The following is a 14,074-nucleotide window of genomic DNA, read 5'->3' on the forward strand; positions in this document are numbered from 1 at the left end:
CATGCCACTTTTGACAGTTTGCATGGTTGAATTAATATAAGTGCTACTAGTAGATAAGTAAGTACATTTCAAAAGCTCTCTAGGAATACTAGCTTGCGTTAATACATTTAAGTAAGCTTGTTTGTTATTTTTGCAGAGTTTGAAAAACTCGCACAAAAGTTTGAGGGAGGTTGGCTTCCTTCAAGTCAAGGTTGTCAGTGCCACAGATCTCACATCAACTGATCTCAATGGTGATGTATCTCTCCACTTTTAGCCATTACCGTTTTAACTGGTTAAGTTACATGGCTAAGTTAATCTACAATTGCACACACATTTTAACACAGCTTTCTTCTTTCTTTGCAGGGAAAAGTGATCCATTCTGTGTACTGGAGCTGGGGAACAGCAGGCTACAGACTCACACCATCTACAAAACACTCAGCCCCGAGTGGAAAAAAGTCTTTACATTGTACATGTGTTTTTACTTGGTCTTTTAGAGTACTTTGCATACATTGATGCAAGTGAATGTATTCCTTCGGATTCGGACTAACTGGTTATCTGTTGGCAGCCCAATAAAGGACATCCATGATGTTTTGGAGCTGACGGTCTTTGGTGAAGACGGAGACAAAGCCCCAGACCTTCTGGGCAGAGTGGCCATTCCATTACTCACAGTAAAGTTGGGGATCCTTGGATTTATAAGGGGCTTATAGTTTATTCATTGACATTGACAAGTCAGAGAGGTGCTATTGATTGTAATGCATTTTCCACCGCTACAGGTTCAGAATGGACAGCAGGTCACCCGGGGGTTAAAGAAAGCGAACTGGGGGGGTCCGGCCAAAGGGACCATCTCACTGGTGATGGAGGTCCACTATAACCCAGTAAGAACTCCCTGGCTGATTCTAGCCTAGCTAATGCTCTTTGACAGATGACCCAGTCATATACCCAACTCACTGTATACTGAGTTTTCCAATTGCATTGAGTTTCCTTCTCATTGCTTTTGGATTGGATTTGTCTTTGATCATTTGTAATATCTTTCTCAGGTTAGAGCCGGCATTAGAACCTTCAAACCAATAGAGGAAAAATTCATGGAGGACAACCCAAAATTTGCCAAAAAGGTTTGTTTTAGCAATGAATTTTAAAATTCATGATTTATACACATAAAGCATGGTAGACACAATTTGTGGGATGAAGGAGTGAAGTGTGAGTACTGGAACATGCCCCTCATATAACAGTAACAAAGCTGCCACAGGCAAGCTGCATAGAAGCTTTGATTGGTCATAGTCAAACTAATTGGCTTTATTAACTCCAGACATCAAACTAGTAAAGCCACACAGCAGCAAATAAGGCCTTGAGTAAACCTGAATAAACCTGCTTATGAATCATACACATACAGCTTTTAATCAAGTCATGCTAACTGCCATTTGCCATCTGATTCTCCCATTAGGTCCTTGCCCAGAATATCTACAGAGTTCGGAAAATCACCATGGCACTGCTGCATACGTTACAGTACATTAAAAGCTGTTTTCAGTGGGAGAGCACGCAGCGGAGTATAATAGCCTTCCTGGTAAGTCATTGCCCCATGTTAATGAACTAGCGCTAAGCCTTGGGCTGTGAAAGTGGTGTCTCTGTCCTATTTCACTGCAGAACATTTGAACCCTTTCCTTCATCTATGTGAAATAGATAATGGACAGTATGGTTAATTCAGGTACACACATCTAGATTCTTGTTACTGTTTCTCAGTCATGTACTTCCAATGAATCGAAGCTCCCATCTTCATTTTGCATTTGAAAGTAAAGTAGAAGCTGTGCTCTATCCTTTAATTCAAACCCCACTTGTCTTCCTTCAGTGTTCTTCTGGCACTAGGGCTTTATGTGAAGGGCTTCGGTCTGGCCGTTTGGTCATCTGACTTCCTGGTAAAGCATTCCCCCTGCTCTTCTGTGTGGAGGAGGAGTGACAGTCGGCCTGGGAGATTTGAACCTTGTATAAATGTCTCTGTTTAGAGGTTTTAATGAGGCGTTGTGATCTATTGCCCTAAGCTGAAATAATCTTTATTTCACCCTGTGAATCCCCCTTAAAGTACATGTAATGTCATGATTAAGAGCATCCTCTTGCCATAAAGCCCTGGCAGCGTCAAGTCAGGGTGAGGAAGCGGTCACAGACAGATCCCTGTCTTCACAGCCTTTATTCCTCTCTATGTTCTGTTTCGGGACGACGTGCATTTCATACCTGGTGTATTCTTTAAACCCTGCTCACTGATCCTCAGGTGGATGTCCCCTCAGGCAATGGCCTGGCTCACCATATCAGAGCCTGTGGTACAGGTAGGGACACAGACAGACTAACAGACAGACTAACAGACAGACAGACAGACAGACAGACAGACAGACAGACAGACAGACAGACAGACAGACAGACAGACAGACAGACAGACAGACAGACAGACAGACAGACAGACAGACACACACACACACACACACACACACACACACAGACACACAGACACACAGACACACAGACTGACGGGAATGTAGAGTATATTGTATGCAAGTGCATAGGCAGATAGGCAGAGACTTTGAGGGAGAAAAGCAGGTAGTCAGCCATGCGGGCGGGCAGGAGAACAGGCAGTCAGGAAAGCAGGAGGGTAGGCCGGCTGACAGGTGACAGGTCAGCGGTATAGGGCCATCTCCTGGCCCCCATCTAAAATGAGATGCTGTGCAGGCCACCAGAGTGTGGTAGTCTTTCTTTTTCACTTCTAATACACCTGCTGTTCAAGACAAGCCCACAAATAGGAGATCTGGGGAGGGAAAAACAGGGATTACTCCCTGGCATACCTCTGCCAGAAATATGTACATTATTTTATTACTGTGAGGTAAATAGATCTAAATATGTATACTGTAAGTAGATAGAACTTTTGTTGATTTAGTATGAGCATAGTGCTCCTGTTGAAAGTAAGGAAATGTTTTCTGCGTGTTGTCTTATCTTCATTGGAGGAAGATGGACAGTTTGGTACCCAGGCAGTTCTATTTAGAGACAGACACTGCAATAGAGCAGTCTGGCTATCTGCAGTCCACTGAGCCCTATGGCTTCCTCTGGAATGAGGTGTGCTTCCCAAAGCGCTGGTGTCAAAGGTGCCTGAGACTTGCCTGAGGAGAGAGTGAATCAGCCTGCTGATAAATAAGTAGTGTTTCACCCACTCACCAGCAGATAGAGTTAGACCGGAGAAAAGTTCTGATTTCTAATCAGGCATCTCATCCATAACACCTCACTGCATGACGAGCAGCAATAATCATAGCCTGAATATGGCCTTCGGATCGACAGTCAGAAAATTCCTGGGCGTGAGTAAAAACACAGACAGACAAAATCCTTGCCATGTGAGACGAGAGGGCAGCCGAGGGGCCTTGACAGCCATTACAAGCCCTGTGACATACCACTACACACGCTAGTGCCCTGGCCCTCTGCGGGGTCAGCGACAGCACAGCCACACTAGGGCCACTCCTCCTCACAACAAGTCCTCATTTGCAATTAAGTTTGTGTTTGCAGCCATCTGAAGCAGCATGCCACCGCGTGCCTTAATGAAAGCAGCTCCCTCTCCTATATTTATATCTTTAGGCACTGGTAATAAGGTAACTGATTCAGACACTGACAGATGGCCTCTGCTTGCCTCTCAGATGTGCATAATTAGAAGACTGTCTGCTCTTTTCTACAGCAGCACTCTGCCTCTGCTGCTTCTCAGAATATGCTGCTAGGAACGGCTGCAGTGTTGGCTCAGCCTTTAATATACATTACAATACATTATTTATCAGCCAGCTAGACCATTCCTGCTGTTTTACTCCATATGCATCCTGTAATGCATTACCGCTGATGTGGTTTCATCCCAGGACTGTGGGATCATTTGCTAGTGCCTTACCAGGAAGCCTTAGCCACCAAGCTGCTGTAAGTCCCATAGGCTAATGCTCTGACCTGCTCACAACATGCAGTATACATTGCTGCTCAGATGAAGCAATCATTTCAGGGAATGTGGATCTTCATGTGTGCGTTATAAAATACATTTTGGTATGTGTGAAGTATTTTTAGTTTGTATGAGAGATCTGTCTGACAAAAAGTTCACTGCAATCTAATCTCCCATGAGCTTCATTGGCAATGTTTTGCCTTGTAGGTCTGCATCAGGTCTGGTCTATGTTAACAGAGGGATGTATGGAGAATGTTAGAATTTTTTATAAACTTCTCAGGCACATAACTTTTCCCTGTGGCAATCAGAGAAGTATGTATTCTGAGTAAATTGGGTATATAATGTACTCTGTTTGGAAATCAAGATTGATGGCTCATCAGGCATTCTACTGCCATAGAGTATTATAATGCGAAGAGGAAGCCTCGAAAGAATGCAAACTTCTGCAGCACTGTCATTTTTTGCAAGGCTGGAGGTTACTGATTCTGATTGTGTTGTCTCCTTTGCAAGTGAAGTTATTTTCCACCCATAGGTTTGTTTTAAAATGGCGACTTTCTAATTAGGTCATGTTAAAATAATCTTTCTCACACATGAAAAAAAAATATCCTGCAAAAGCCTCATAAACCTCATCAGTGAACGGAAATGCAAACAAGAAATGTATATATTTTTCAGTGCTTGTTTATGCTACAGTAATGAGCTTAGGAAGTGCCTTTTTCTAAAGTTTGACAACGGCATGTCCCCTTCTTCTGAGAGAGAGAGAGCGTGACAGCTAAAATCTTCATCAAATAACTTCCTTTTAAATGTGCTTCTCCCCAACACTGAGCTAGATGAATGAACCATACATCAGCAGCAACTGCAGAGAGAGGGGTCACCCAGAGTTCTTTCCTGCAGACATTTCCAGTGCCTGTAGAGGGAGCTATAGCACTGCTGAACTATGTAGTGGAGAGCCTGATGGGAGATCACTTACTGCTCCCAACTAGAATCCTTCATGGGAAAATACTGTGAAAGTGAAATCCTCCATTCTGTGGATCCGCTGGATCAACAGAACAGAAGTTTCTCAAACATACTAAATGAGCATGTATTAGCTGGCCATATAAATCTGTTTCAGAAGTTTAAAGTTGAGAACAATTTTGATTTAGATGAAATGGTTGTAAGTATACAAATGAAAAGGGGTTAATTTACACTTGAAAGCTGATTTTGAGCTTAGAGCGCTTGAAGTATTTAGGTAGAATTAATATTTGAACATATGAGCTAGTCTCGTCTGTCAGGAGTTCTGACTAGGAAGAAACCTGTATACCTTATGAGATTATTTCAACCATTTTCTTTTTGACACTGCCAGGTAGCAACTGTTTTAGACATCATTTGACAGCCTGTGAAATGCTGATTGCCTCTCATCACAGAATGTAAAGATGGTATTTGATAAATGTTTGATTCGGTGCAGCTGTAAACACAGTTGGCAGCTGCCAAGGCTGCTTTTTTGGGCTGATAGACTCCTTGTCTCCCAGATGAGAGCAGGACAGGGTCAGATCTGGATCCAGTGGTCCCGGGGGACCACCTGTGAGGTGTCGCTGCACAACCCCCCCTCCGCGCCGGCCGGGACTATTACCCAGAATACCAGGACGGCCAAGATCAAAGGCATAATCAGCGCTGTTATAATTATTCTGTTTAACACCGTCCCCCAAAATGACATGTTTGGTGAGCACTGATCTGCCCCGTTTTGGTTTACTGCAATGCAGTAATGCAGTATGTATGACCAGAAGAGTATAAGAGAAGTGTAAAGTCAAACTGCGTAAGTGCCTGAGAAACTTCCTCTCGTTCCTTTCTCTGCATCTGCTTTCTTTCTGTTGAAAAAGTTGGAGGACTGTGTGTGGCTCGGCTGGCTGGCCTTAAAGGAGTGGGTTCTTGCAGTCTCAGGGGGGTTACACTCTTAAACTCTATGGCTGTGGGAGTTCTCACAGAGTTTGCAGTGGGAATGTGGCAGGGAGGGAGAGGGAGACAGCCCTTGATGGTGATGTGTGTGTGCATGATTTAGAAAGTAGTCTGAGATGTATTAATTATTAAAGAATTGGATATTAGTATCTGGAAACATTAAGCGATGCCTTCTTTAAAAAAAAAAGCAGTATTGTTGTTATAGAGTCGCCATTGTGGATTGCAGTTTGTCAGTTGACAGCTCTTGGGGCTAGCTGGTAACCGTAACCTTGAGATGCTTCCTCTTATAATACAGAGAGCCTTTCTCTGGCAGACAGTTGTCCTCTTTCAATTACAGCGCTAAAATAACATATTTCCTGCAAAATAATAAATGTTATATGCAAGTTTATTTTAATAATTAATTGGCTTGTATTGTGAAATATATTCATTTTCATAAACTTTTTGAAATATGACAAAGTGGCATGAAAGAGGATAAACAAGCCAGATGATGTTGCTGTGATTAACACTGCAGGCCTCTGTGTTGGTGCATCTGCCGTGGTGCTTTGTCTGTGTGTCTGTAGCGGTTTTACAGTCAGGTCCAAAATTATTGGCACCCTTAGCAAAAAAAGAATGTATAAAATAAATAAAATACAAATAATGATGCTCTCTGCTCAATAAACTTAATAATACAAATGCTCTGAGAAATGTATTCTCTCAAAAAGATAGGGGTAGAATTATTAGCACCCCTGTTTTCAACACCTGACCTCGCGAGGATGACTACCCTGAGCCTTTTTCTAAAATGTTTTATCAGATTGGAGAACACATTGGGAGGGATCTTCCTCCGTACAGAATCTTTTCAGATCCTTGATATCCTTCGTCTCTGCTTATGGACATCCCTGTTTAATTTAAACCACCGGTTTTCAATGGGGTTGAAGTCCGGAGACTGAGATGGCCATTGCAAAATGTTGAATTTTGTGGTCAATTAACATTTTGGGGGGGATTTTGATGTGTGCTTGGGGTTATTGTCTTGCTGAAATATCTACTTGCGGCCAAGTTTCAGCCTCCTGGCAGAGGAAACCATATTTTTGGCATACATGTCCTGGTACTGGGTAAAGGTCATGATGTCGTTGACCTTAAAAAGGGCCTCAGGACCAGTGGAAGCAAACATCAAAGCTCCACCACCATATTTTACAGTAATTACGGGGCTATTTTCTGCATATACAACTTTATTTCGACGCAAAACGCACCACTGCTGTTCATGGCCAAAGAGCTTTATTTTCATGTCGTCCTACCAGAGCACCAGTTCCAATCCAAGTGCCAACGCCATTTAGCAAACTCCAGGCGTTTACATTTGTTGAATGACATGAAAATAGAGCTCTTTGGCCCCGTGGTGTGTGCTGTATCATAATGACTGCCTCTAACACGCTCACCACCTTCCCAGTCACAGAGGACACACCTCCCCAGGCGGCTGCTGCAGAGCCTGCGACCTGACCGCCCCTGTGTGTTGCTGTGACTGGGCAGGATTCGGCCCCGGCACGCTAATGTGTCTGTGAGTCGAGCTGACAGGGAGGGAAGGGAAATAGAGTCCACGCCACTCCCTCCCCACCTCCTCGGGGGGAAAAGGCTCGCATGGCGGATCTGTCACCCAGGAGGTCGCTCAGTGTTAACGCTCCCGACACGGATTAAACACTTGTGGCCAATGCTGGAGCTTGGGGTCGGAGTGGCCACCACTGACAGGCACCACGGGGCCCCTGCTGACCACCCTGGTCCAACCCTGGTCCAGCCTCACTCCACCCTGCCTCCAGATATGCTCCAGCCTTGGCATGCGTCAGACAGGCAGGAAGACAACGGCTAACACCAGGCCTGCAAGCTAATGCTAATACCCTGCCGCTCTTCTCTTGTCTTCCCTTCCCTTTGATAAAGAGCCCACTATTACTACTGTACTGTAGTACTGGCACCTAACTAGCCTAACTAGAATTTTCTTAGCTAACATTAATTGATTTGGAAACCTTCAATTTCCTTGTTTTATTAATCATTATTCAAATAAACTAAATTAGATTCATAAATATTAAATTCATTTCCAGATTAGAATTTGATTCAAATTGATGGAGTTTAGATATTAATGTATTGTTAGATTTACTGTTGTTCCATGGCATACACTACTTACAAGCCACTGTAGTAAGTAAAACAAGAGTTAATTTAATAAAAAAAACTGATATGGCCATGGATTATCAGAAACTCTTCTATGTATACCATTGGTTTATTTGTGTGAACTGTGTATACATTCTTTTGTGGAGCTTCTACAGCTGATATGGTCATGCTCAAGAGGGAGATGAGATTTCCCCTTTATCGCTCTCAGTAGAATGCAGCATCTCTCTCTTTTTCTCTCCCTCTTTTTCGCTCTCGCTCTCCCTAGTCGATAAGACTTGAGCTGAGCATATTTTAAATATTTATTCAGCGTTAGCTCCGAGCACCATGGCTGCCCACACACTCTACCTGCCCTGCAGAGAAATCTTATCTGCTTCCTCTCTGCCTCCGACACCCCCTGAAAGCCTGTCCCCGTATTGGCCCGAGCTCACCACAAATTACATGTCTCATTGCTCGGGGTTTACACATGCTTTAAAGCCTGCCGCCGAGTAGCATCCCCAACATTAGCCCTCAACCAGACTCTCTGTTCCAGTCTGGCCAGTGGGGTCCTTTGATTTATTATAAATCTATTTATTTTTTGTATTTTAATTGAGGAAGCAATGCAGATTATTCCTACTGCCCTTGATTTCACCCAGAAAAATACATCTATATTACGTTTTTCCCCCTTTTACATTTTGGTATTTTGATCTGTCCCAAGCACGCACGTGCACACACACACACACACAACACACACACACACACACACACACACACACACACACACACACACACACACACACACACACACACACACACACACACACACACACACACACACACACACACACACACACACACACACACACACACACACACACACACACACACACACACACACTATCACACACACCCCTGGAGCCTGTAGTCAGCCTTGTTAAACTTATTCATCTATGTTCATGTAATCTGGCATCCATCCACATCCCCACTGACTGACCGCCATAATGCTGGTTGGCTTTCTTCTCTCCTCTCTCTCTGCTCAGTTTTTCTCTTAGCCACAGTAGCTTTCCAAGCGCAACCAAGGATAAATATGAGATGAACACAGAAGAGAAAATATTTCCCATTAGAGCTGTTTACAGTAGTATTGTATTTGTAATTACTGTGTCCTCTTTAACGCATGCGTAATGTCCGGTTAATGAGTGATACGCTATTGTTAATAATTGCTATAATTGTTTGGATTAAATATAATTCTCTATATCATCACATTTCATTAGTTGGCATATGCAGTATATACTGTGGTATATGTTTACTTGAAGCTGTGTAGACATGCCGGGTTTGGCAGACCTCCTGTCTAGTGTTAAAGTCTGTCAGTCAGTAGTCTGGGTTGGTAGACTGGGCCTCTCTCCCATTAATCAATTTGCAGGATGGTAGAAACTCTTGGAGAGGGCATCTTTGTCCTTTTGTTCCTGCTGCGGTCCCTTCTCCCCCTCCTGGGAGAGTGTGGGTGGTGTGAGCTGCCATGCTTGCTCAGCTTTAAGAGTTATTTTATTCACACTTTTAATCGCTGAGTGCTTTATTATTAGGTGCTGGATTTTGCTGGCCAGGGGATCTGCATGAGAAGGCGCAGAATGCATTTACTGGAATCATATTAATGGCACTATAAAACAAATCTGTCAGCCTGTTGTTAACCCCGCTGGCAGAGTGGCGCTGCCCAGGGTCGGTCCTTCTCCAGGCGCTTACAGGTGGCTAAGGAGAGTACATCTCCATCACCTACTCCACCGCGCGCTAATAGTTTTATTAATTCATTATTTTCCCCCTAGACACCCCATGCATGCATTATCATGCAGGCATTTTTCAGCTAAATGGTGTTTGTCAGGGGAGGTTTTCTACATGAAAGACACTCCTCCCAGACATACTAACACTTGTTCAATTACAAGTCGTTCATTATCCATTTCTGCTGTGTGGAAACGTACCTTTCAGGTAGATCATTAATTATTAGCTTCCCTGCTTTCTGTTTGTTGCTTTATGTCCTTTTGGTGAAATAAATGACTGCTTTACCGCTCATGTAACATATTAGTGTTGTAGTATTTTGGACATTAAGGTTCCTGTTGTCATGTGTCATTTGTAGCGGGATAGAAAATACGGTAGAAAGGCTCTCAAGACTGAAATGAAATATAGCCCAACTTTGAGGCCAATTAAAAGGTGGATTATTTTCAATATAAATGTACACTTAAGCCTGTCAGGTTGCACTTTGTCCACCCCGTCCTTTAATCACTCACGCTCGGCACTAATAAAACATAAACCACTTAGCGGGGAATTAGTTCCATCTCCATTTCACAGAAGCAGCAGAGAATGTGAGGAGACAGGAGGAAAAATATACCTCTGCTCATTAATGAGGGATATCTGACGGCTAAGAGGCAGCTCTGTGCGCCTGAGCGAAGGAATCCGAGAGGCTTTCCCAGATGTTCACAGTAAAAATTTGTATTAGTGTTTAAAAACCGAGAGGGAGGAATTGAGAAGATATTTCTGACAGTTTTGGTTTATACCCTCATTTAGGCGCTCAGTTTATACAAAAGGCATTGTATTTCTTTAGGCTTTTATCTTGTCCACCAAGCCAGAGCGCGGTGAGCTGAAATTTGCATTAGTGGGCGATTATGAATACCTGTGACAGATTCTCTCTGCCGGCTCCCTGGGAGGAAATGAATTGGCTCCCTCTGTTGACTCGCACAGGAAGACAGAGACCAGGCAATTAGACTTTAGTGGTTTATGTAGCAGCTTTTGCAGGGAGGGCAAGGGGGTTCAACATTCCTGCTGGGCTCATGTCAGTTTCCAGGCAAATTTTATTCCTTTCTTTTTATTTTAAAGGGAACTCTGGATATGACAGGCTACCTGTCTGCCAGCCTGCTGAATTCCTGTGGGTTGAAAACAGTGTCGCTTTAGAATAGCCTCATGCGAATAGAGGTGACAACATATGACGTAGGTTATTCATAACCTAAAGGAGACATTTTGAAGCTACCTCCACACATCATGCATATTCATTTTTTACCTTTAGGTTTTCCCACCAGTGTTAGTTGTCGCTGCATAATCCAACTCATTTGTTATGGAGAAATTACAGTAACATATTGTTCATATTAGGTCTTCACATCTTGGTTATCCCACCGTGTTTCTGCTTGTTCCTACACTTCACATTACTCAGACATTATTGAACGAAGCCTAGGGCTGTGAGGGCCCAGTGTTTACAGCATTACTCATGGTTCACGTTTCCCTGGTGGCAGTTTGAATCCATTGAACCTAGGCCTTGTGTGGCAGTAGGTAGACTGCCCCAGAGCCAGTAGGGCTGGAGACAGGCTGATATGACAAGACCAGTCTGCTGTTTACAGGGCTCAAATGGAGGCCTGAAGGCCCCACCGGTTCACATCCTGTCTCAGGACTAAGTCAAACATATTGTTACTGTAACAAGCCCCCAGCAGTCCACACTCAGACTGCACAGCATGCTATTGTAGTGAGCTATTGGAGTGCAGGCATCTCAATTCTCATTTCATTGGGTGTTCTAAGTTACTAGGTTTGTTTTCTTTCAACCTTTTGGTTAAGTTCTTCCTCTCATGAAAACAAAGTTTAAGAAAAGAGGAGTTTTTGAACCTTTCAAAGATTAAATTCTATTTTATCCTCAGGTGGTAAGGGTAGGCAACAACACAGCTTCAAGTTCCTTGGAGTTCACATCACCAACAAACTATTATGGTCCAAATACACCAAGACAGTCGTGAAGAGGGCACGACAAAGCCTATTCCCCCTCAGGAGACTGAAACGTTTTGGTATGGTCCCCTGATCCTCAAAATGTTCTACAGCTGCACCATCAAGAGCATCCTGACTGGTTGCATCACCGCCTGGTATGGCAACTGCTCGGCCTCCGATCGCAAGGCACTACAGAGGGTAGTGCGTACAGCCCAGTACATCACTGGGGCCCAGCTTCCTGCCACCCAGGACCTCTATACCAGGTGGTGTCAGAGGAAGGCCCTAAAAATTGTCAAAGATTCCAGGCACACGAGTCATAGACTGTTCTCTCTGCTACCGCACGGCAAGCAGTACGGGAGTACCAAGTCTAGGTCCAAAAGGCTGCTTAACAGGTTCTACCCCCAAGCCAACAACTAATCAAATGGCCACCCGGACAATTTGCATAGACCCCCTTTTTTACGCTGCTGCTACTTGCTGTTTATTATCTATGCATAGTCACTTTACCCCTACCTACAGTACTTGTACATATTACTTTAATTACCTCGACTAACCTGTACCCCCGCACATTGACTCGGTATCAATGCCCCCTGTATATAGCCAGGTTATTTCATTGTGTTACTTTTTGAAACTTTAGTTTATTTAGTATTTTCTTAACTCTTATTTTCTTAACTGAATTGTTGGTTAAAGGTTTGTAAGGAAGAATTTCATGGTAAGGTCTACACGCGCACGTGACAAATACAATTTGATTTGATTTATAGAATGGCGTATATCCATTACAAAATAAAAAAAATGCCAGAAATGGGTCAAATTAATGTCTACGCCAAGTGTTACCCAGTAATAGATTTAAACTAAATTTGGAGGACTTTTTTTTTTTTTTTCACGTCAACTGGCTAGTGCGCTCCTCCTCACACATAGTGGATAATTCCAGCTAGAGCCAGACTCATTAGGCTGTCACTAAATGGGTTTAAATGCAGCCGTCCAATTAGTGCTCTGCTGTGAAGTGCAGTGGGTGTTGTTCGCTGTTCTTAGCGCCGCTCCTTTGCAGAATTATGAGGGATTACTCATTCAGTGTGATCCATCTTATTTCTACCAGGGGTCTTGGCTTTTCTCACTATCATCGCTGTGGAGAGGTAAACGTTGCAAATGCTCCTCCAGTTGCCATATGCGCCTTGTCACAGTCAGACAGCCCAAATGCTTCCCCATCTAAGAGGGTTAGATATGCTGTATAAGAGACAGCCTACCCTTGTCAGACGTTCTGTTCTGCAGAAAGGGACACTGCCAGCACATGTTATCTCGGTAAATAAATTGGATTTTGGAATATTAAAAATCCTTCCCAAAGGTCTCTTACTTCCCAGCCACTAAGAGGGGGCTCTGATGCTGTATAGCAGTGATCATCAACTAAATTCAGCCGCAGGACAATTTTTTTTCTTGTGCGTATGGTCAGGGGACCAGAACATAATTACAAATCATTTGTAGACTGCAAATTGATCACAAGAAGCCAAAACAGATAGAATATTTGACTAGAACATAATATTTCAAACATTGCTTACATTTGTATATGATCACATATCTCTCTGTTGTGCGTGGGAATACCTTGAAGCTGATTTGCTGGTGTTTTTACAGTCTTTTATGTCCAACAATGAAAAAAACATTGTGCTCAGAAAACTTAGGCCGCCAGTTGGGGTACCCTGCTGTATAGTGTTGTGGCATAGCTTTGCAGTCTGCTGTGTTGTTCATGGGGCTTGGGTGGTGGGTAAACCCATTGTTTGTTTTGAGTGGTGAATGCTGGGATGTGGGAGGAGGACATTGTGTCCGTGATGTCTGGGCTTGGGTTCTGGCCCATGTTGTATGAGGGCAGTGCCACCTGCCGTGCTGTATCCATGTTGTTCATGAGTCTCCCCCTCTCCCACCCTGTCCTTCCTGTCCTTCCAGATCTTCATAGTGATGGTGTGGGCCTGGGAGCTCTTCATGCTGCCTCTCTTCCTGCTGCTGCTCATTGGCTGGAACTACTTCCAGATCACCACAGAGAGGATCAGCAGCAATCAGGACCTGGTGAGTGTCTCCTATACTGTACTGTACTCCATACAGCTCTGGTCTATACTACACATGTCACAGCAGCTCTTCATGTTTCTCCTGGCCCACTCACCGGTCAGAGAGACAGGAAACACAGGGATAAATACACTGGGGAAAATAAGCGACACCTGGAGGGGGAGGAGACAATCACAGGGACAGGTGAAACAGATCAGGGCGTGACAAGAGTATGCCATTAGCATCATTTTTGCTAAATGTATTAATAAAAAATATATGTATTTTTTTACCATGTTGATACCAATACAGTATTATTTCAAATCAAATCAAAATCAAATTTTATTTGTCACATACACATGGTTA

At 43.6% G+C, this 14,074-nt stretch overlaps 1 protein-coding gene and 1 long non-coding RNA gene across 2 annotated transcripts in view; one reads left to right on the forward strand and one right to left on the reverse strand.

Moving 5' to 3' along the window:
- LOC118396700 (multiple C2 and transmembrane domain-containing protein 2-like) overlaps positions 1-14,074 on the forward strand; it is a 41,904-nt gene that overhangs the window by 12,524 nt on the left and 15,306 nt on the right. Inside the window, exons 12-18 of the mRNA XM_035791059.2 lie at positions 137-230; positions 343-445; positions 545-647; positions 753-854; positions 1,017-1,091; positions 1,421-1,540; positions 13,616-13,735. Coding sequence (XP_035646952.1) covers positions 137-230; positions 343-445; positions 545-647; positions 753-854; positions 1,017-1,091; positions 1,421-1,540; positions 13,616-13,735 — 717 coding nt within the window. The remainder of the gene's footprint in view (positions 1-136; positions 231-342; positions 446-544; positions 648-752; positions 855-1,016; positions 1,092-1,420; positions 1,541-13,615; positions 13,736-14,074) is intronic.
- The window catches only part of LOC118396701 (uncharacterized), a 33,554-nt gene continuing 33,222 nt past the window's right edge, over positions 13,743-14,074 (reverse strand). The window contains exon 3 of the long non-coding RNA XR_004828249.2: positions 13,743-13,884. This is a non-coding gene — a long non-coding RNA (uncharacterized LOC118396701). The remainder of the gene's footprint in view (positions 13,885-14,074) is intronic.

This window comes from Oncorhynchus keta, chromosome 17, assembly GCF_023373465.1.
Source record: "Oncorhynchus keta strain PuntledgeMale-10-30-2019 chromosome 17, Oket_V2, whole genome shotgun sequence".
Taxonomy (NCBI): Eukaryota; Metazoa; Chordata; class Actinopteri; order Salmoniformes; family Salmonidae; genus Oncorhynchus; species Oncorhynchus keta.